Raw genomic sequence first — 19146 nt, forward strand, 5'->3', positions numbered from 1 at the left:
AGGCATCAGCCAGCCGCCTATTGCTAATGCACCTCAATCGACCAACAGGGCGACCAACCCCGGTAGCTTCGCCTGCAGGTTGACCACCAGTTAGGCGTTTTTAGTGAGATGTGTGTCTGTGAAGTCTCGGCAAAAGTGCCGATCAACTCTCAACTGCGTGAGACGGAAGACTTCCAGCTTCCTCAATAGGAGAACAGCGACTGAGACTCTTTGAAACTTCGCCTTCAATTCAGACACCGCCGTCTTAGTTTCGCGTCGTACGACTGCGGACAATAGAAACGCCTCACCCGCCCTTTCAGTTGGTGCTAATTGAGGCTGACGGGAGACACCCATCTTAGTCACAGCCGCCGTCGCATTTTTGGTGGCTTTATTGACCAGGTGACGGGCCGAAGCTGACCAAGAGGATCTAGCGTCGCCGATCCGTCTGCAAGTCACCTCGTGTCACACGCAATGTGGATGGGTGACTTGCTGCAGATGTCAGGCTGAGCTGCGGTTTGCAAGTCGTTCCGCAATCCGATTAAATATCTGTCTTTCCTCACGTTGGAAATAAGAAGTGGCAATTTGTTGGTTTCTTCATTTTGACAGCAAATCGCACCGTCATAGCTCAATGGTTCACAACGAAGCAATTCAAGGCGTGGTTCTTGAAACCGACACCAATCAAAAGAAACGCCGGGCTCTTGCGCAGTGCCAGAGAGCGAGAGCAAAATCGAGTCAACCCAAAAAGATTCATATATGCAATGATCGATAGCTAGAATAATTAAGTCGGGCTAGATTATGGTGACTTTGGTTTACGTTTTAACAATGATACACCTTCAACAACATGGCAGCAGTTCAGCAACAACTTTGATTAAATAGACTGATACCCGTGGACAGCGCATTCAATTCGTATCCACAAAAAAACGATCTCTTAGCAGTATCAGGTATCCTCAACTTTGATACATTTTCTTTGCGTCTGAAAATACCCCGGATTTACGGGCTAGACATGCGTCAGAACCGCAGTTCATCTCGTTCACTCTCCTACGTTGCCACCTCATCTCAGCGGTTTCGTCCAATCTTCTCGGCTCCGTGCCGGATCGATGAGGGTTTGGAAGGCGAAAGTGGTGAGCTATGTGACCTGAAAGCAGCTATGAAGTGCTACTCGCATTGACAAAACCAAGACCTCGGCAAAATCCTCCGGGGCAGGTTTGCCGTATGAGATACCAAGAGTCGTCGCATCTTCGGCCGTTGATGTATCTGTGCGCAGCTGCAGCCAAGCGGGTTCTCTCCGTTGACCAGAGACGTACGTAGGTGAAGAGCGTCAAAAGGCCGTTCATTCGGTCTGTGTATGGGGTTCAACCACTCGACAGCGCGTCACAGCGCCAATTTTAGAATGACAGTATTTCGCCCGTACCCCATGCCCCTCCCGAGTTTCGTATCGTCTATCACTTCTGTTTCTTTTTCGACTTGACAACATCGTTTAATCTTAAAGGCGCCTAGAGAGGTGACATTTTCGGGCATCACTCAAAATCTTATTGACTAGACGCATGCCGATTCAGATGAAGATTTGCCGAGAGCTTGTTTGAACCATCTTCGATTTCCCCAATCCCTTCTGAATCTCTGCGCAAATGTCGGCCGCGGACCTAGACTCGAATGCGTGGTATATCGTCACTTCACAACGCTACGTCAACGTCTCCCAGCCCATCGATTCCTGTCTGCAACTCACAAGAGATGGCCCAAGAGTATCTTCATGCGATGAGAAGCGCTTCATGGCGTGGCAGTTCGAGCCGGTCGAGTCCAAGAAGGGGCGGTATGTGATGAGGATGAATGCAACAAGCGTGCGACAACAGCTCTCTGTGTGTTGGGACTCCGATGAAACAGATGATGGAAAGACAGTTGGATGCATGCGAAGGACGAACGCCGAAGACCCTCAGCTATGGGACATTGTCGACAGGGGAGACGGCACATACGACTTTCTCAACGCTGCAAACGGGACCGGCCGTGTCCTCGATGTCCATCAAGGCTCCAACCTATTTATGGCGAGCAAAGTCGAAGGGACCGGCGACAACAACAGTTCTAGTTCTGCTCAACGATGGATTATGACAAGCGATAGGCCTGTCAACAACCGCGTTTACTCAACTGTTTACCAGTCGGAGGTAAGCAGCAAGCTGTGATCCTTCGCGCAGCTTCAAGCAGTGGGTGATGAAGGACCTCGCTAATTCTTGCAGCCCACATTCTTTCCACCGATACCTGGGTTTCCCACCGGCCCTAACGGTCCCATTGGTCCCAACGGAGACATTTCGCGGGCCGGTCTCTCGTCAAGCGCGGCAGCGGGCATCGGTATCGGAGCTGCTATCGGTGGCATCGCTCTGGCGGGGACTGCAGCTTTATTGTGGCGAAAGAGGAGATCCCCCAAGAACGTTATCACAGACCAAGAACCGCAGTACCAAGAAGTCGAGCGCGAACGCGCTTATAGCCCAAAGCCCCCGAACTACATGGAGAGTCAACGGGCGGCTGAAGCAGAAGCGAACCAAGTATTCGAGGCGCCATACGAGGATCCAGTTCATGAGGTACCAACTGACGACCTTGCCAACCGCCACGAACTGCCCTGAGCCTGTGGATGGAGGACTCCACAACGGAGTCAGAGGGAGGTGGGTATTAATCATAAATTGTTCTTTTAAAGGCGTCGGGTCGCCATCACATATTACCACAACTGTAATCTAGTAAATAATCCAGACAGGAACTGGCGGAGTACGGTAATACATTCTTGTTCAAAGAGCGATTAGCACGCGTGATCAGCTGTCAGTTTGGCTGGTCTCTAGGCACGACCATCCACTGTAACCTGGGCCTTTCGGCGTGCTCCCCCGGAACTCCGAACATGATCGGCGAGAATGCCGATGACGTGGGAAATTGTGTTTCATGACAGGAAGACATTGATGAAGATCCAAGACCAAGGTCAATGAGAGGTTGATATGAGTATTAAAATGATCAGACTAAGATTCTCAAGAATTGGCCTTGAGTGTGTGTTGAGAGGCTTCCGGTGTCTTCGCATCGAGGAGTCGGTGAAAAGGCTCGGATTGTGAGGGCCGACCTCGATGCGAGATAGGTACGTATCTTTCACCCCACTATGACGGGGTCGGCTTGAAAGCCGGACGCGGGGTCCTTCAAGACGCGGGGCAGTTCGCAAACGCGAGGAGCTCATCGATGACAAAAGCTCGAACATAAGAGGCTCATATCCCATTGCCTAAGATAGCACACGACTATCGTAGCATTGCAGCTCAACATCCAATCCGTTAATTATCTTGAAAATGGCTTCCTGGTCCGAGAAAAAGTCACAAAACCGCACCCTGCAGATTCTCGACGCTGCTACCAAGGGGCAATATGGCGTTCTCGGTGTCGTCATGTAAGCTCTTCGTTGTTGTCTAATAAGAGCTTGAAAATGCCTAATCATAGCCCAGCTACAATATCGAGCAGCTTACTGCTGTGGTTAAAGCGGCCGAGGCAAAGAAATCGCCCATCCTGATTCTGCTATTCCCCTCAGCTGTGACGCAGCTCCCCACTCTCGCTTGGGCCGTAGCGGCAGCCATCAATTCATCCAGCGTACCAATCGCGTTGCACCTCGACCACGCCCAGGATGAGAACCAGATCAGAGAAATTGCCGGCAACTTGCCGTTCGATTCTATCATGGTTGACATGAGTCACTACGATCACGAAGAGAATTTGGCCAAGACTAAAGTTCTCACCCGCGTCTGCCACGACCACGGCATCGCGGTTGAGGCCGAGAGCGGACGCATCAACGGCGGCGAGGATGGCATAGCGGACACCGGTGATCTGGAGGGTAAGGCGCAAAATCTGTTTCATGTTCAGACAGCTAGCTGACTTGTCCTTCTGGTAGCTCTTTTCACCAGTCCCGAGGAGGTGGAGGACTTCATCAATGCCGAAATCGACCTTTTGGCCCCCAGCATCGGCAACATCCACGGCGACTACGGCCCTAAAGGTCCCCAGCTGGATTATGAGAGACTTGCCAAGGTCAACAAGCAAATCGACAAACGCGTGTTGATGGCACTGCACGGAACGAACGACTTCTCTCCTGAAATCATGAAGCGCTGCATCGAAAACGGCGCGATCAAGCTGAACGTGAACAAGCTGCTACTAGAGGCCTGGAACGTCCATCTCAAGCAGAACGTAAACAAGCCGTTTACGCAACTGATTGAGGACGGCATAGAGATATTGCAAAAGGAAACTGAAAGGTGGATCGATATTTGTGGCAGTGGAGGCAAGGCGTAGTAGGTAGTGCGCTGGCCAGTACATTCAATACAACTAGAACGTAGGAAAGAAAGGAAGAAACATAACATGCTCAGCTAGGTAGGTACCTGCCTAAACATGTATGATCGGGACGGTGAGGACATTGCAAAGGGAGCCATTGATAGATAGATAGAGATGTTGGACAAGCAACAAAAATTTACCAAAAAGAGACCATGCGGCCAGTGTGGATTGAACACACGACCTTCAGATTAAGTGAATGAAGTTAACTTCAGTCTGACGCTCTCCCAACTGAGCTATGTCCGCCGCTAGTTGTTGTTGAATTACGAGGTCGCAATTGAGATTATGGATCATTGCTAGGGCTGCAAGCCCTACGAGGTGTTGGGCCCACTTCTTGCGACCAGATGGTCTCCATGGCCGACCAAGCGACGTGGAAGCAATCTAAGCTGGGCTAAAGATTGTATCGGTTCTTTCTCTCTCTGTAATAGGTATAAAACAACCAACTTCATGAGTTTCCCGATAGTATGTTCAAATGACTGACTTGAAAGACAGATTGTTGACAGCGCGGTCATGAACGCAGTCTCCACAATTCATGCCTTCAACTCATCCATGAGTCCATCAATATTAAGTCTTGACCACCACTCAGAGTCACTTTCAATACAGTAACTATTGACGTCGTCTTGAATTTTGGATTATTGGTATGGTGGTGGGTTGATGCTACCTGATCGACGAGCTTCGCGAAAAGAACTCTCCGTAACCTTACATGTATTCATCACGCACGCTGGCTCAAAACGTATCCAAACGCTTCGTCCAATATCCTCAGTCCCTCGTCAATATCCTCTGGTACAACAGTCACAGGAGGCGCCAATCGGAAAACGCCACCCATACCAGGCAAGTTGACAATGTTGCAAGACAGACCCAGCTCCATCGCTCTGTCAGAGACAGCCTGCCCCAATTCCGACCCAGGAGCCTTCGTCTTCGCGTCTGAAATGATTTCAATACCCTGCAAGAGACCACGACCGCGGACGTCCCCAATGCACCAGTACTTCTCCTGGAGCTTCAGCAAGCCAGCGCGGAGCTGCTCACCCCGCTCAGTGGCCTTCTGGCAGATGTTGTCGCGCACGACAATCTCAAGAACCTTGTTACCGACAGCAGCTGTCAGAGGATCGTTGAGATGCGTTGTGAGCCACAGGAAATTCGCGTTCTTGCACCCTTGCGCGACGTCCGCTGTGGTGCTGACGGACGCGAGGGGAAGACCGCAACCAAGAGTCTTGGACAGGCAGAGAATATCGGGGACTGCATCGTCGTGCTCAAAGGCGAACATCTGGCCCGTACGTCCGACGCCGGTCTGCGCCTCGTCAAGAATGAAAAGCATGCCGCGCTTATGGCACTCGTCGCGCAGGCGTCTCAGGTAGCCCTTGGGGAGATCGAGGATGCCGCCGGTGGAGAGAATAGGCTCCATGATGAACGCAGCCAAAGATCCGACGCTTTGCCTGTCAATCATTGACCAACCAAAATCCATCTCGGTCTCCCAGTCATAAGACCCGTCCGGCTTGCGGAAGATGGAGCGGTAGGCGTAGGGCGCGGGAAAAGCGAGTTGGCCGGGCATGGCGGGGCCGCCGTTCTTGCGGCCGGCGGAGTAGGTTGCGGAGCCGGAGCCGGATGTGAGGCCGTGGTAGCTGGCGGACATGGCGACGATTTCGAACTTGCCGGTGTGGAGCTTGGCCATCTTGATTGCGGCCTCCGTTGTCTCCGATCCGGTGTTGAGGAAAAAGGACTGCGGTCCGAGTCAGCGACTATCACAAGTATGTATGAAGGTTGAATCCTGCGCACCTTCTCGAGAGGCGCGGGGAGAAGCTTGCCGAGTCTCTCAGCGAGATCAGCGACCGGCTGTGTGATCATGTTGCTGAGCAGATGGTCCAGTTCAGCGACATACTTCTGGACAACCTCCACGATTTCAGGATGAGAGTGACCCAAAAGCGAGCTCATTTGACCGGACGTGAAGTCCAAAATTTGGCGACCCTCCGCGTCGTACAACTTGGTTCCCTTGGCTTTGGTGATGATGATAGGGGAGTATGGCACGCCCGTAGACATCAAATACTTGTCGGTCTTGGCCCAGAAGGCCGCGGTGCTTTCGGAAGCCATGACGAGGAGAGTGTTATCGATGCTCTAATGTTCTATGAGAAGGCGCAAAGTGTCTCAATGAGTTGCACGGGATAAATCAAGCCTTCTTCGACCTTGAGTATTTATTCTCGTGATAAGAGTTCAAAGTCTCGATTGGTTTGCCGCGGGAAGCGGGGCATTGCGGGGCCGGGCACAAGTTGCCCGTGGTAAACCAATTCAAGCTCCGCGGAGCAAGATTGCGCCTGGTTGAGTCTGCCTCGGAAAACTTAATTGTTCATTCGTAGCATAATCAACGATGATGATTGAATCATTCTCCCCCCATCTTCAATTTTCGTACGTCGATATTTCACCCTCAACGTTGCTCCAATATGTCGGAGAAGCCATTGGTTGCATAGCGGAACAACGGTTACAATTGATGTGGTATGACCGCCGCGAACCTTGTCTTCCACGGTTATCAACAAGGGAAAGAGAAGAAAAAAAGCACACAAAGATGACGAAAATAACATTGTTTCCCTCTAGCTCCAGCTCATTCTTTTGACTTGGATTTCGCGAAGCAAAAGTCTAGAGACTCCCGAGCTCATTCGCGTCCCAGACATTCATCGGTCTCCGTCGAAATCTTGATGTCAGAATAGGTATGGCTTTACCTGTGATCCAAAAATTAGTGTAGGCGCTTTTTCCCATGGGAAAGAATGCGGATTTCAAACACTATTACCCATAGTGCTGTTGCCTGCAGATGGCATCCACAAAGCCAATGCAGGGTACCTTGGTTGCCTGGTAATCAGCAGGGTTAACAGGAAGGGGGTCAACGCTAACAACACTAGCTCGTGATGTATCTCAGCACTCGGGTGACCAAAAAAAGGGCCGCTTCCTGAGCTACCCCTAACTTCAACACTTACACTTCCGTAACGAGGGGTAAGAAAAGGATTGAAGAATATTCAACAACTACCTTACTCTCTGAAGAATAACTCAGTATTAATAAATATCGTTTTTCTGAAGTTGGGCGTAATGAAATAGTAAGAGCAAAAAGGTGCGCTCAAAAGTCGTCCGTTTATTCTGTCACCCAAGTGCTCAGGCACCTAAGGCTGGGCACATGCCCGCAGTTTATCCCCGCCAACGCTGCCAGGCTTACCTAGTAGGTATGTAAAAAGCTCATCCAAATCAACAGATATTGCCACTTTGTTCCCATTCAGATGATTCTTGATTGTATCTCACTCTACAAATCTATGCCTGTGCATAGACTCATTGCTCAGTATGCATTGCGAAGAGGTGCATCAACTTGATCCCGACGGCGATGTCGAGCTCATTCTACGTAATCCAAATGCGCCTTTCGCAGTTTGGGATGAATCTGAAGATGCTGTTGTGCAGCACCTGAACGCATGGTATGCTATTTGTATTTGAAATGCTAGGATGCTCTAATGACTGATAATACATGTACTACAGCGATCAAAGGCTTCCGATCATAGCAAAATACTCGTCGTATTATCTTGACTGGTTCGACAATGCGAAGCATGTGTCAATTTTCCCGCCGGAGCTGCTGAACATCGACAACCCTTTCGACATGGACGGTTTTGGCAAACCGCCCCCGTGCAGGTTTCTTCTTTCCTCTCGACATCTCATGTTAGCCTCGTCCATCTTCAACAAGAAACTTTCAGGCCCTTGGAAAGAATCTCTTAAAGATCCTGTTGAGCGGGTGCGACACATTGAGACAACGGAGTGGGATGTCGATGCTCTACTGATACTTTTTCAAATCATACACGGAAAGCACAGTCATGTTCCACGTTTCGTAGACCTCGAAATGTTGGCCAAGATAGCAACCTTGGTTGACTACTATGATTACCACGAAGCTGTTCAACTGTATGGAGACATGTGGATCGACGGCATCAAAAACGACCTTCCTACCCAGTGCAACCGTGAGCTAGTTTTGTGGATACTGGTGTCTTGGGTTTTCTCAAAAGAGAACATCTTCAACCAAGTCACGAGAACAGCCATTCTTGAAAGCAAAGGCCCTGTTCCCACGCTCGAGCTGCCCATCCCTCAATTCCTCATCGGTATGTTTTCATGCTGCGCCAAACGATCCAACATGGGTATTGACAATCACAGACACAATCGAAACTCAGAGGATACAGCTGATACGTCCGGTCGCTGCTCAGCTTCAAAATCTTCTTGACTCGTTACGGAATGGCACAGTCGGCTGCAACTATGAATGTTCTGCGATACTGCTGGGACATTTAACCAAGCAAATGTACTCTCATGATTTACTGGAGCTTTTGTCGGACCATACATGTATAGGCTACGGGATCTCAGATACAAGGACTACTCTGCGTACCTTTCGTTCCCCAAGGTGGCCAAAGTATAACATTTCTGGGGCTACCTGTGCCAGTCATCCATGTAGACTGGTAGACGAGATCTTGACTGGTGCATGCTCAAGCTTTGACGAGAAGCTTGAAGGGCTACGTCTGGATGATGTTCAACCTTAAATCTGCCATCCTTCATCAGGGCTGAGAAGAAGATCACAATAAAAAGTCTAAGTCTAGTGGGTAGCTGCAACGTAGGTACATATTCATCCAGCAGTAAATCCCAGATCGAGTGATTGTAGCATAGAAGAAAACTGTTATCGCAAGTTGATTATCAGAGTCAAAGCTGATAGCTCTTCCAAGCCTTTCCCCAAGCCACCAGCCCTTGGATCTTGATGTTGTCACTCAGCAGCTTCTGTGTCACTGATGGGTATCATACACCATGTTTAGCATCAGTATAAACCAAAGGCTGAGCGGAGCAACATCTAATTTATAATCTAGGATTTGGTCTTCGCAGACAGCAATTCGCATAAAAGAGGCTTCTTTTGCCACAATGTGTAAACCTTCATTTTATTCCAGTCGAAAGATTCATGGGTCAAGCGGACATCGAAGTTCAGGAACAGAGATGCCAAAAGCTACACAGAATTAGCATATGTTGCTGGGGAGAATGACCAGCCAGCCTGTAAATAACAGTACGTTGAAGTAACGAGTATGTTACTAACCAATCGAAGTTCATGCATAGCAAGATCCTTAGAAATTGACGTCAGCCCAAGGTATCCAGGAAAGCATCGAGGGCTCAAACCTTTCCAATGCAATTGAATGGTCCCATTAGAAACGGCTTAGCCATGTCCAGTTGATCGTTCTCGAATTCGGGGTCACGAAGCCATCGTTGCGGGTGGAACTCGAGGGGTTTCTTGAAATATAGTTCCTGAGTGTGCATAGATAGAAAGTGGATGCCAACAATTGTGCCTCCAGGTATCCATTCTCCCGCCACCCGTGCACCTCCTTTTGGGATCACTCGAGGTAACATGATTGGTAGCGGCGGATGTAGACGAAGCTATTGGCAGGTTAACGAGGCCGTCCTTCGACTTTCATGGAAGCAGTCAGTAGCGTTAACGCAAACCTACTCCTTCTTGGATCACTGCTTGCAAGTACGGCAGATTTGCCAATGCCTCAAGTGACATGTCTTCGGATGTTGAAAATCTCAGACGAACCTCCTTTGTAACCTTCTCCAGATGTTGTGGATTCTGAAGAAGATAAAAGGTGATTGCGGAAAGTGCTGAAGCAATGGTTTCTGTTCCCGCCGTCATGAAAAGGAACCCATTGGCGTACTGTTCTTCCATTGTTAAGCTTTCTGATTCCTTCTCCATTCCGAGGATTCTAGACCATAGGTCCGGATGTTTAGGCTCTCGCTTTAGTCGTCTTTCGACGCGCTCAGCGCAATACATCCAGTTCTCGATCTGCTTCCTCTGGACAGCCGGGTTGTACTTGAGGAAAGCGTCTGCCAGCAGCCTCGCAGCTCGACTGTGGGTCTTGACCCCCAAGAGGAAAGTCGCAGCCTTCACAGAGCCAAAGATAGACTCGACCCATGGAGAACACTCCCCTTCTTCAAGCATATTGAGGTCTTCGTTAAACGTCAAGTCGCCCATGATGTCAAATGTCGTGCAGTTGAAGTACTTTACCATGTCGATTGTATTGCCGGCGCCAGCCTTTCCCGCCAACTTGTCAACAAACTTCTCAGCCCATCGATGGAAGATAGGTTGCTGGTCTATGAGAGCTGTGTTACTGAATGATCGGGCAAGAACCTTTCGTTGCCGGGCATGTATCGAATGGTCTCTGGCTGTGATGAGATTGCTCACATCCGTGAAGGCGAAGATTTTTGAGTAGAACACTGGCTCCTTGATGATGCCGCCTTCTCTTGCGACGTTGAACCCATGAATGTCCTTCCATACTCCATCCCCGCCCGCAAAGGAAAGTACGCTTGGTGCTACTCTGACGATTGGTCCATACTTCCTATGGAGCGCTGGCCGGTCGATGTTATCTGTGCCATTGACAATTGACCAGATTTCGAATATGTTGGAAACGGCACGATACTTCGGTCCAGGAAATTTGCTCAAGGGGCCGAAAAAGGCACTGTAAAAGACGGTGATAGTTTTGTATACAATGCAAAGGATCAAGAAAGCGATAGTCGCATTCGACAACTCAGAGCGGATCATCGCAATAGCAAACGCAGATTTAGGCATCGTCACCTCTAGGGCAAGGTCTGACTATCCTAGAGTCTCTTTGACGTTTGTCTTGTCTTATGTCTACATCTTCGTCATTTGCACTATGGGAGTTAGGTGACCAGGAATCCTTGTGCAACTCGTCGGAACAGAGGTCCCGCCAGGGGGCACTGCCGGACGGGTAGAAACAGATAGTCACCCCGGGGGCTGATCTCCAGATTAGGCAGTTGATTATAGTTTGAGAAGTACCGATAAAATCGGACGTTCGATTATAGTTTGCTAAAGCCCGATGAAATGGAAACGTGAATCTTCGGCCAGTTCCATCTCACATCATCCACAATATCTTGAATTTGATTGGACCGGGCTTCACGCGAATCATTCGTATTCTCGATCGATCGACTTCCCAAAATGCCTTGCCCGATGATCTTCACGTGCATCCTATGTGACTGGTTGCCATTGGGACGGTCAGAATGTTTCTAATGATTCGAAAGTAACATCCAGGCGGCCGCACGGTCACTGATGCGGGGACTAACGTGAAGATTATTTACAGACGATGACCCTTTTGTTAACTATGCTCTGGTGATATCTAGGAAGGCGACTGCAATCCGCTTCAAGGAAACACTGATACTAGTTCTCGTTTGGGCAGCCAGCTTTCAGAGTGCATCACTAGCTGTGCCGTAGATAAATCAAGTTATTTTGTATTCAATCTACGGACCGAGTTTCACCTCGATTATTCCACAATCTCCTTTTCTGTCTCCCTGTGCTTTCCATACTTTCGCGATACTCAATCTCTCATCGGCGTCTTTGATCAAAGATTCCCATTGCCCGAGAGTTCGCTCTTTTGCATTGTGCATCATCATCATAACAATGTCTGCGTGATTGATGAACCATTCGCTATCCTCGCCATGAAGATCTGGGGCAATCATGTCTTCGATTAGGATGCGAGACTTGTGATCCATCGCCTCGCATATCATCTTCAGGATATTGGCACCAATAGCATCCGAATGATCATGTAATACGCGCCGCATGAAGTACACATCAGCTCCCTTGACGGGCTGCGGATTGAATGCGTTGTGTATCTGCCACTCAATTGGCAATCCAGAGTCTTTGTAGGCTGACCTGCCGAGGAGGATAGGTCCCTCGAGATCCTGTACAATGAACTTGAGCTTGGGGTTTGCTTTGGCGATCTCACTAGAGACGTGTCCACTTCCCCCGCCTACATCCACTATAAGAGCTCCGGGTTGAAGGTCTTGAAATGGATATAGTACGAGGCTTGATGCATAAGATCCTGTGAAAGGGGTCATTCCAAGGGAAAATCGGCGGCCTCGATCTGGATCTTGCTTGTAGTAGTAATCGAATGATTCTAGATCAGCTGGGGCATAGTCAGTCTCTTGGGCATTATCAAAGATCCAGTTAATTCAACATACTTTGGAACGCCCTTGAGAAGGCGCTCTTTCCGTTGTCTACCTTGAAATCGTTCTCTTTCATCGTGCAAGACATGGCTGACCCCGCGCGGAATATATCATCGGAACTAAATTCAATGAGATCTCCGTTATACTGACTGAGCTGAAAGTCGGATCATACCACAGTCCCATCAGAGCTTCTACGCCCGGTAATTTCAAGATAATCGAATTTGCATTTTGAAGATAAAGACCCGATGAGACCTCCCGGAAAACATATCGTTGAGTCAAATATCGGAGTAGACGGCCTGTTTAATGCATCAACTCGGATCTTCGAAAGCGAGTGATTCACATACTGATCAGCTCTTGGGAACCACCGCTGTTATTTGCCAGATCACGCAAGGTACTTGGACTTTGGACATCTGCGGAGACCAGTTGATGCAATCGGAGTTCGAGTGCAGTGTTGAGCACGGCAGGGAATACGTGTCCCCCAGCTGACTGCATCATCCACTGTATTATATTAGAGTCAAAGGAAATTGACATGGGAGCACAATCACATGATGCAGACATGTTGTAGGAGATCTATCAGGGGAAACAGGACTTACACCCATAGGTCCTTGGACCAATGCTGTCAATTTCTCACAGGCTCTGATAATAGATTGCCTAGCACTCTCAGCAACTGGAGGTGCAAGAAGAATATCTGTATTCATTTCATCTAAAGAAGGCGGTTTTCGCCCGTCATTTTCGAGCTCGAGCAGTAATTCGTCGATGCTTTGGTGAAGGATCTGTCGCAACTCCTTCAGGTCCTGGGTTTTCGAGATCGAAGAAGCCATTGCGATAAATTTACGCTATGATATTGCGTAGGACAGTCTGGTGCTCCTTAATACTGTTGGCGAAATTTGTGCGAAGAAATTTTATGTTTGTGGCAGGGAAATCCGTTCCGGTATCGCCTTTCTTAAGGAACATTCATAAAACCTTCTTGGTATAGAGTTCAACATATGTCCAAGGTGAAACATTACGCTTCGGTCCCAGGTGCTGCCTCCCCAAATTCCACAGCGTGAGCAAGATAGAGGCACATTTGCAGACTCTTTGCTGGTGAGATCAATTGCTACAAAGTGTTCGTGTTCAAATATTTGGATCTTTAATCATCATGTCCCTCACCACACCCATGAAATCTCCACAGTAGCTCTTTTCAGCTTTCATATATCTTTGCCCGATTTTCACAAACCCCCAGCCAATAGTGATCCATTCGTGCGGATCATAGTCCGGTGCATGTTGAATGAACTTTGCCAGTCTATCATCTAGTGCAGGAAGATCTTCTCTTGACAACTTGGTGGCATAGAATGCTGCTCTTTCAATTTCACCTGTATCAAAAGCCAGTGTGAGGGCAAAGGCAAAGCTGCCGTCGTTTGCTCTTGACAGTTTACTAATCACCGCAACTTCGTTCTCTTCTAATGGCTGGCAGTCTGCTAATCGGAGTAGTCCATCAGCTTGCCCTTTGCTGAGGGGTCCTGGAACACGCCAGTAGATGTTGATTGTGTGAGAGTGCCAATCGACAGCAATAGTCCTCACTCTGTCCAGCTCGTGGTCCTTGAAAGTGCCAAGGTGACGGCGGATTCGGCGTGGAACGAAATCAACGTCAACAACGTCTTCCATATGACGCGTCTGGCCCAGAAACAACCACGTCTTGATGAGCCCTTTTGAGGTGTCAAAGTCACACCATTGTTGTACCTCGCCGTCGAAAAGTGAACTCCAAGACTGTATCAAATCTGTCAAGAGACTATGCTTGATGAAGCCTGCTTGAATGGCGGTGGCAACGACATCGGCTGATGCAGCTTGGAAAAAGCGATAGTTGAGTGCAGAATCCTTCGACGTGACTCGCCATCCCACAGGAGCGTTGTGAAAATGGGTGTGATACGCCTTCAGAACGGCTGTCGTAGTTGATGCTGAAAAGGGTGCATCGATAACCTCACAAAATCGTTCAACGTCTTTGAGAAACCGAGGAAATGAAAAGTTGATTGCATCCTTCGTGTTCGGGGGCTCGCAGCTATGCTTGTTTTGGTCATGGTAGCTTGCTAGGGCGGCGTGGTGTACTGTGTTCATTGTGTTCCTAAGTTTGGTAAATTTTGTTGATTCAAGGCGAGAGGCAAACGGATGCCGGAGAAGGTGTTTGAAAGGAGGAGCTAGACTTCTGCATGATGATGATTGGGTCGTTATGTCATTACGGGGGACTTCACATCTCTTACAAGAATTCCGCACTTATGATGAAACTGATGCGGCGTTATGATGGTCTAGTATATCTCCGAAGAACATGCATGGAGTAGCTGTCATGGGTGTGCTTGGATGTTTTTACCTTCTCCTTGCAGTCCCTATCAACTAGCCAAACGTGAACCTCTTACGGCGTACTGACAGTTCCCAGACCAGTTTCGATCGTTGACATTCATCAAACGCAAAGTTTGGATGAATCAACCCCGCGTTACGCCCGTACTGCGGCGTCGGACGGTGCCACCGACGGAAATCACGGCATCTTCAGGTTCATACCTTCAATTACAGCAAAAGGATTCGTTCTTTTCCGAGCATGTGCTTATCCGGGCGCTCACTCCTGGTTGCGCCATGCAACCACTGCCGGCAGCCGAAACAATCGCACTATTACATGTTAAATCTAAGCTTCCACCGCCATGGTTCGCCAGCCTTACGGTAATTTCGTAAGTGGGATGCCTATCAATGCCGCCTCTCCGATTGCAGACCAAGCTCCAGGCAGACCAAGCTCTAGGCCTCTCAAAAGCTCCTAGAGAGAAGACGTAATCATTTCTCCCGGACACTTATCCCACGCCAAAGTGTCATGCGACGACCCTAGTTATCTCTTTTTGCGCCACCCAGCCAAAAGCATGAATGCAAACAAAGCGCCGTGGATAATTAGATGCCCTGGAGGACCACCTGCCATGCTTTCTTCCGGTCTGTAATTGCCTCTGCGTTTCTTGATCCTGGTCCAGGCTCTTCTTATGGGGAATAGGTGATAGATAGCCATAGATCGTGTAATCATGACGCTCGTATCGTCAAATGTCTTGGTATCACTTCGGATGAGAGACAAAAGGCACAAGACGTTGGTAGCTAGAAGCATGCCAGCGTAGTTATGGCACACTAAGACCGCCTCTTCGCTAGCGTCAGGATCTTGTAGTTGCTTGTGTGGCTGGCAGAAGAACGATGCGGACGCCGCTGACTCGAAGATGAGGTGTCCTAATAAGGCAACTTTCCCAATATGCATCTTTGCTTCAACGAAATGATGAAATTGAACGGGAAGTAATTTTCTTTGCTTTTAGCTGAGTGAATCAAAGCGGCAAAAGACGCCCGCCGTTGGACCACTAATCTTCGTGGCACACTTTCGATAATGTGATGCTGAGATGAGCCACTGCAACTTTATACTATGGCTCCCAACCGATCGGTTCACTCCGATACGTTTCAAGGATGGAAGTATTCACTCCGATGGATTGGGACACTTCCGCCGGTCCTGTTCATGACTAGAGTCAATGGTGCGTCAATTGCATCCCTGTAGACCACGTTTCCAAACCACGGTTCCCCTGTTCCGGGGAATTATTTCCTCTCGGGGATGGGTACCCACCAATGATGAATCATCTGTCGGCGGCACACTACTTGTAGCGACTCAGGTGTAAGCGGGTCGAAGCACACTTTGAATCAACTACAGCTTAGGTAGTGGAGGGAGCTCACGCTTCCTAACTAGGCGAGGACCTCGATTAATCGGGAGAAATGTTTAACTACCCTCCGTTTTATTCTGCTCACTATGAAACGAATGATTGCAAGTTATAGCGAGTTAGGCTGGAGAAACCTCCGAACTGCCCCATCTCGGCTCTTGGCTGACAATCAGACGACAGGAAGCAGGATACTCTCATCAAGTGTTGTGTTAGGTGTAGAGCGGCCTTTTTTTAGTAGGTTGGGGAGGCCTTCAAGGCGTCTGTACAGCTAGGATCTCGAGAGAAAACCATCAGCCTGAGTTTCCACCCATCTCTGCTGCTGGCCGTGACTTACTCGGCCAAGACTAAATCGCTTGAACTCGGCTAGTCATACTTCCAGGTACCAATACATTCTATCGCCGAGTCTGGACAGCGGAAGAGCACCTCATCAGTCTTCATTTCCAATTGAGCGTTGGGTGCTGCGGTCTGTGTAGCAGGTTCTTACATTCATACTGTGTATGTGGCAACAGAAACGTTCTTCTTCCAGCGCGTCTTCATCGAAGCAAGGCCTGCTCACGTACCTTTTAACAGAGTTCCAAAGTAGTCGACTATGGGAAGCCTCGCCGATGGTATGGAGAAATCAAAGTCCCAAATTAAAATAACAGAGCTACATCCTTATTTTGGTGCCGAAATTTCGGGGGTCAACTTGTCAACGCCTATGTCAGACGACGTCTTCGAGAATATTGTCGCATTATCAGCAAAGGTGAGGCCATCAATCTGACTACAATAGTGTGCAAAGTCGGGACGATGCGACGTGTAGTTTGATATACTGCGTACTTGGTGACTAACCTATCGCAGTACGGCGTGATCGTTTTTCGTAGCACTGGTCTTGATGATACCAGCCATGTCGAGCTCGCTCGCCGTTTTGGACCGCTCTTTAGCATGAAAAGGGTGCTGGGCAATACGAAAACACGGCTCGAGACTGATGAGCTCGCCGATTTGAGCAACATCGACCCGGACACAGGAGAGCCTGTCCCAACCGAAGGTCCCAAGACCCAAATTGGTAGACTCGCATCCTTATTTCATCCAGACCTTGCATACAGTCAACAGCGAGCTTCGTGGAGTCTTCTCAGAGCGCACGAAATCCCACCGCCGGGATACGGAGGCGACACTATCTTTGCTGATACTAGGACTGCCTTCGACGAGTTGGACGATGTCGAATCCGGCCTCAAGGAAAGACTGTTATCCAAGAACTATCGTGGTGTTCACTCATGGCAGCATGCACAGAAAATCAGTAACCCCGACTTGTTCAAAGACCTAGACCCTTCAGCCTATCCTATGGCCAGGCACCAACTTGTAGAGTTGCACCAGCCATCCAATAGGATGAATCTCTATGTTGGGCTGTACATGCACCATATTGAATGCGCACCCGAGGAGGACGAAGAGATGGCAGACCTCCAAAAAAAGCTACTCAAACACGCAACCCAAGCCAAATACCAATTACACGTGGAATGGCATGATCCAGGTGACTTGGTCATATGGGACAATAGGTGAGTCGACGATACCTACCAGTAACAATGCGAGCCTCAAGGTCCTGACACGTACTCCTTTACAGGACAGTATTGCACAAGGCTGGTCCGGGAAGCTATGCTGGACGGTTCAGAAGGGACTTGAGACGCGCAACTGTGCTGGATACCTGACATCTCTGGCTGGTGAGGTAGCCAGGGTATTCCGTTCGTAGTAGAGCCACAGAATATGTCACAGACGGTGCAAGTGGCCATAGATAAGGTGTTGGATCTTTCAGGGCCCGCAATCAACAGCGAAGCGTACTGTGTACCAATGGTCACTCATTAGTAGAATACGTAGTGCATCTGCTCCCCAACAAATCTTGATTCTGAAGTCAAAAACGAAACGTAAGTATAGTATGCCACAGGAAGTGGAAGAATCTCAGCGAGAAATGACAGCGATGATGAAGTTGGTCTGGAGTAGCTACTGAACACCAGTATTAGGACGAGATAAATGAGTCTATTGCCTGATAATGGCCTGAAGCAACGAATTTCAACGTCTCCCATGACTCCAGCGCCCTCACTGATCGATTTCACAGCGTCTCAAAAAGGCCATCTCGCTGGCTAGACCAGGCCCGAAACTGACCGCCACCACGTGCTCGCTCCCTACACCCATATTCCTAAGCTGATCGAGCACGCAGATTGCCGTGGGGCTCCCAGTATTCCCCCTGGTTCTGTAAATGTGTCGCGTTGCCCTGATTTGATGGTCATCCAAAGCCATGCTGTCCTTGACGTTGTTGATGACCGATTCTCCTCCAGGATGAAGGGCCCAGTCGAAGTCGGAAATTTCGAGTTCAGGACGACCGACCTTCTCGCGGTATGATGGGAGAAGCTTATCCCATAGAGGACGGACTGACTGCTTGGCGATATCCGGAACTTGCTTGGAGATAATGCTGGTGAAGCCAGTCGGCTTCACCATGGCACCCATATGGTGTATCGTTTCTGGGACAGTCATGCGCTCCCACTCAAGTAATTGAAACTTGCCCTGAGCGAGGTCATCCAACCCATCATCGTTACACAACACAAAGGCGGATGCCGCATCGCCGAAGATGGCACCCGCGATATCCATGTTTTCGATGTCGGTAGCCACCTCAGCCTCTGCGTATTGGTGTCTCAAATACATAGTGCAGACCTCCGAAGCAAAGCAGAGGATACGGGCAGGCCTCTTCCGAGACGTCGCAGCCATGGCAATGTTGGCAGCTACGCGCATCAGGGCGACGCTGCCAGCACAACCGACACCGTTCAGAAACATGTTCTCGACATGATAGCCCAGACCAAGTCTGCGTGCCACCAGATAGTCGTAACCGGGAAGGCTCAGAGACCCTACAGTGACTCCTATAACATGCGTGATCTCGTCTGGGTCACCACCCCAGTCCCGCAAAGCCTTTCGGCAGGCCTGAACTGTTAGATCAACTCCAACCTTGCGGAACCGCGTATCTAGTTCCTCAATGGTTGGGACCTCAGGTTGACAGCCAAAGCCGGTTTCGAAGTCCATTGTCGATGCTCGTGTTTCAATTCCGCTGCTCATTGTGAGCTTCAGGAGTCTAGCGAGCCTATTTCAACACCCCAATTGTTAGCCCTCAGAATTGAAAGAAAAAAGAAAAAAAGAGGAA

The 19146-nt window shown here is 49.2% G+C and overlaps 8 protein-coding genes across 8 annotated transcripts; 4 read left to right on the top strand and 4 right to left on the bottom strand.

Annotated features, from left to right (window-relative positions):
• Window positions 1–1604: 1604 nt before the first annotated feature.
• CGCS363_v011244 (uncharacterized protein) lies at window positions 1605–2588 on the top strand (the record flags this gene model as incomplete). The annotated part of the gene is made up of 2 exons (XM_036643093.1): window positions 1605–2132; window positions 2205–2588. 2 exons carry the CDS (start codon window positions 1605–1607, stop codon window positions 2586–2588), a joined length of 912 nt encoding a protein of 303 aa, XP_036492256.1.
• A 696-nt stretch (window positions 2589–3284) lies between these two features.
• Window positions 3285–4263, top strand: CGCS363_v011245 (putative fructose-bisphosphate aldolase; the record flags this gene model as incomplete). The annotated part of the gene is made up of 3 exons (XM_036643094.1): window positions 3285–3379; window positions 3435–3814; window positions 3872–4263. The coding sequence occupies 3 exons, from the start codon at window positions 3285–3287 to the stop codon at window positions 4261–4263; spliced, it is 867 nt and encodes a 288-aa protein (XP_036492257.1).
• A 748-nt stretch (window positions 4264–5011) lies between these two features.
• On the bottom strand, window positions 5012–6384 carry dgdA (2,2-dialkylglycine decarboxylase; the record flags this gene model as incomplete). The annotated part of the gene is made up of 2 exons (XM_036643095.1): window positions 5012–6016; window positions 6073–6384. 2 exons carry the CDS (start codon window positions 6382–6384, stop codon window positions 5012–5014), a joined length of 1317 nt encoding a protein of 438 aa, XP_036491922.1.
• Window positions 6385–7614: 1230 nt separating this feature from the next.
• CGCS363_v011247 (uncharacterized protein) lies at window positions 7615–8530 on the top strand (the record flags this gene model as incomplete). Its single annotated transcript, XM_036643096.1, has 3 exons — window positions 7615–7742; window positions 7804–8411; window positions 8481–8530. 3 exons carry the CDS (start codon window positions 7615–7617, stop codon window positions 8528–8530), a joined length of 786 nt encoding a protein of 261 aa, XP_036492255.1.
• Window positions 8531–9769: 1239 nt separating this feature from the next.
• On the bottom strand, window positions 9770–10900 carry rdc4 (Cytochrome P450 monooxygenase rdc4; the record flags this gene model as incomplete). The annotated part of the gene is made up of 1 exon (XM_036643097.1): window positions 9770–10900. One exon carries the CDS (start codon window positions 10898–10900, stop codon window positions 9770–9772), a length of 1131 nt encoding a protein of 376 aa, XP_036492258.1.
• A 686-nt stretch (window positions 10901–11586) lies between these two features.
• On the bottom strand, window positions 11587–12379 carry aflP (Sterigmatocystin 8-O-methyltransferase; the record flags this gene model as incomplete). Its single annotated transcript, XM_036643098.1, has 2 exons — window positions 11587–12251; window positions 12307–12379. 2 exons carry the CDS (start codon window positions 12377–12379, stop codon window positions 11587–11589), a joined length of 738 nt encoding a protein of 245 aa, XP_036492259.1.
• Window positions 12380–16686: 4307 nt separating this feature from the next.
• On the top strand, window positions 16687–17522 carry tfdA-0 (Alpha-ketoglutarate-dependent 2,4-dichlorophenoxyacetate dioxygenase; the record flags this gene model as incomplete). Its single annotated transcript, XM_036643099.1, has 2 exons — window positions 16687–16731; window positions 16827–17522. The coding sequence occupies 2 exons, from the start codon at window positions 16687–16689 to the stop codon at window positions 17520–17522; spliced, it is 741 nt and encodes a 246-aa protein (XP_036491616.1).
• Window positions 17523–18053: 531 nt separating this feature from the next.
• Window positions 18054–19028, bottom strand: stlA (putative polyketide synthase 1; the record flags this gene model as incomplete). Its single annotated transcript, XM_036643100.1, has 1 exon — window positions 18054–19028. The coding sequence occupies one exon, from the start codon at window positions 19026–19028 to the stop codon at window positions 18054–18056; it is 975 nt and encodes a 324-aa protein (XP_036491615.1).
• Window positions 19029–19146: the final 118 nt, after the last annotated feature.

Source organism: Colletotrichum siamense (genome assembly GCF_013390195.1).
Source record: "Colletotrichum siamense strain Cg363 chromosome Unknown KSG_Cg363_contig07, whole genome shotgun sequence".
Classification (NCBI taxonomy): domain Eukaryota; kingdom Fungi; phylum Ascomycota; class Sordariomycetes; order Glomerellales; family Glomerellaceae; genus Colletotrichum; species Colletotrichum siamense.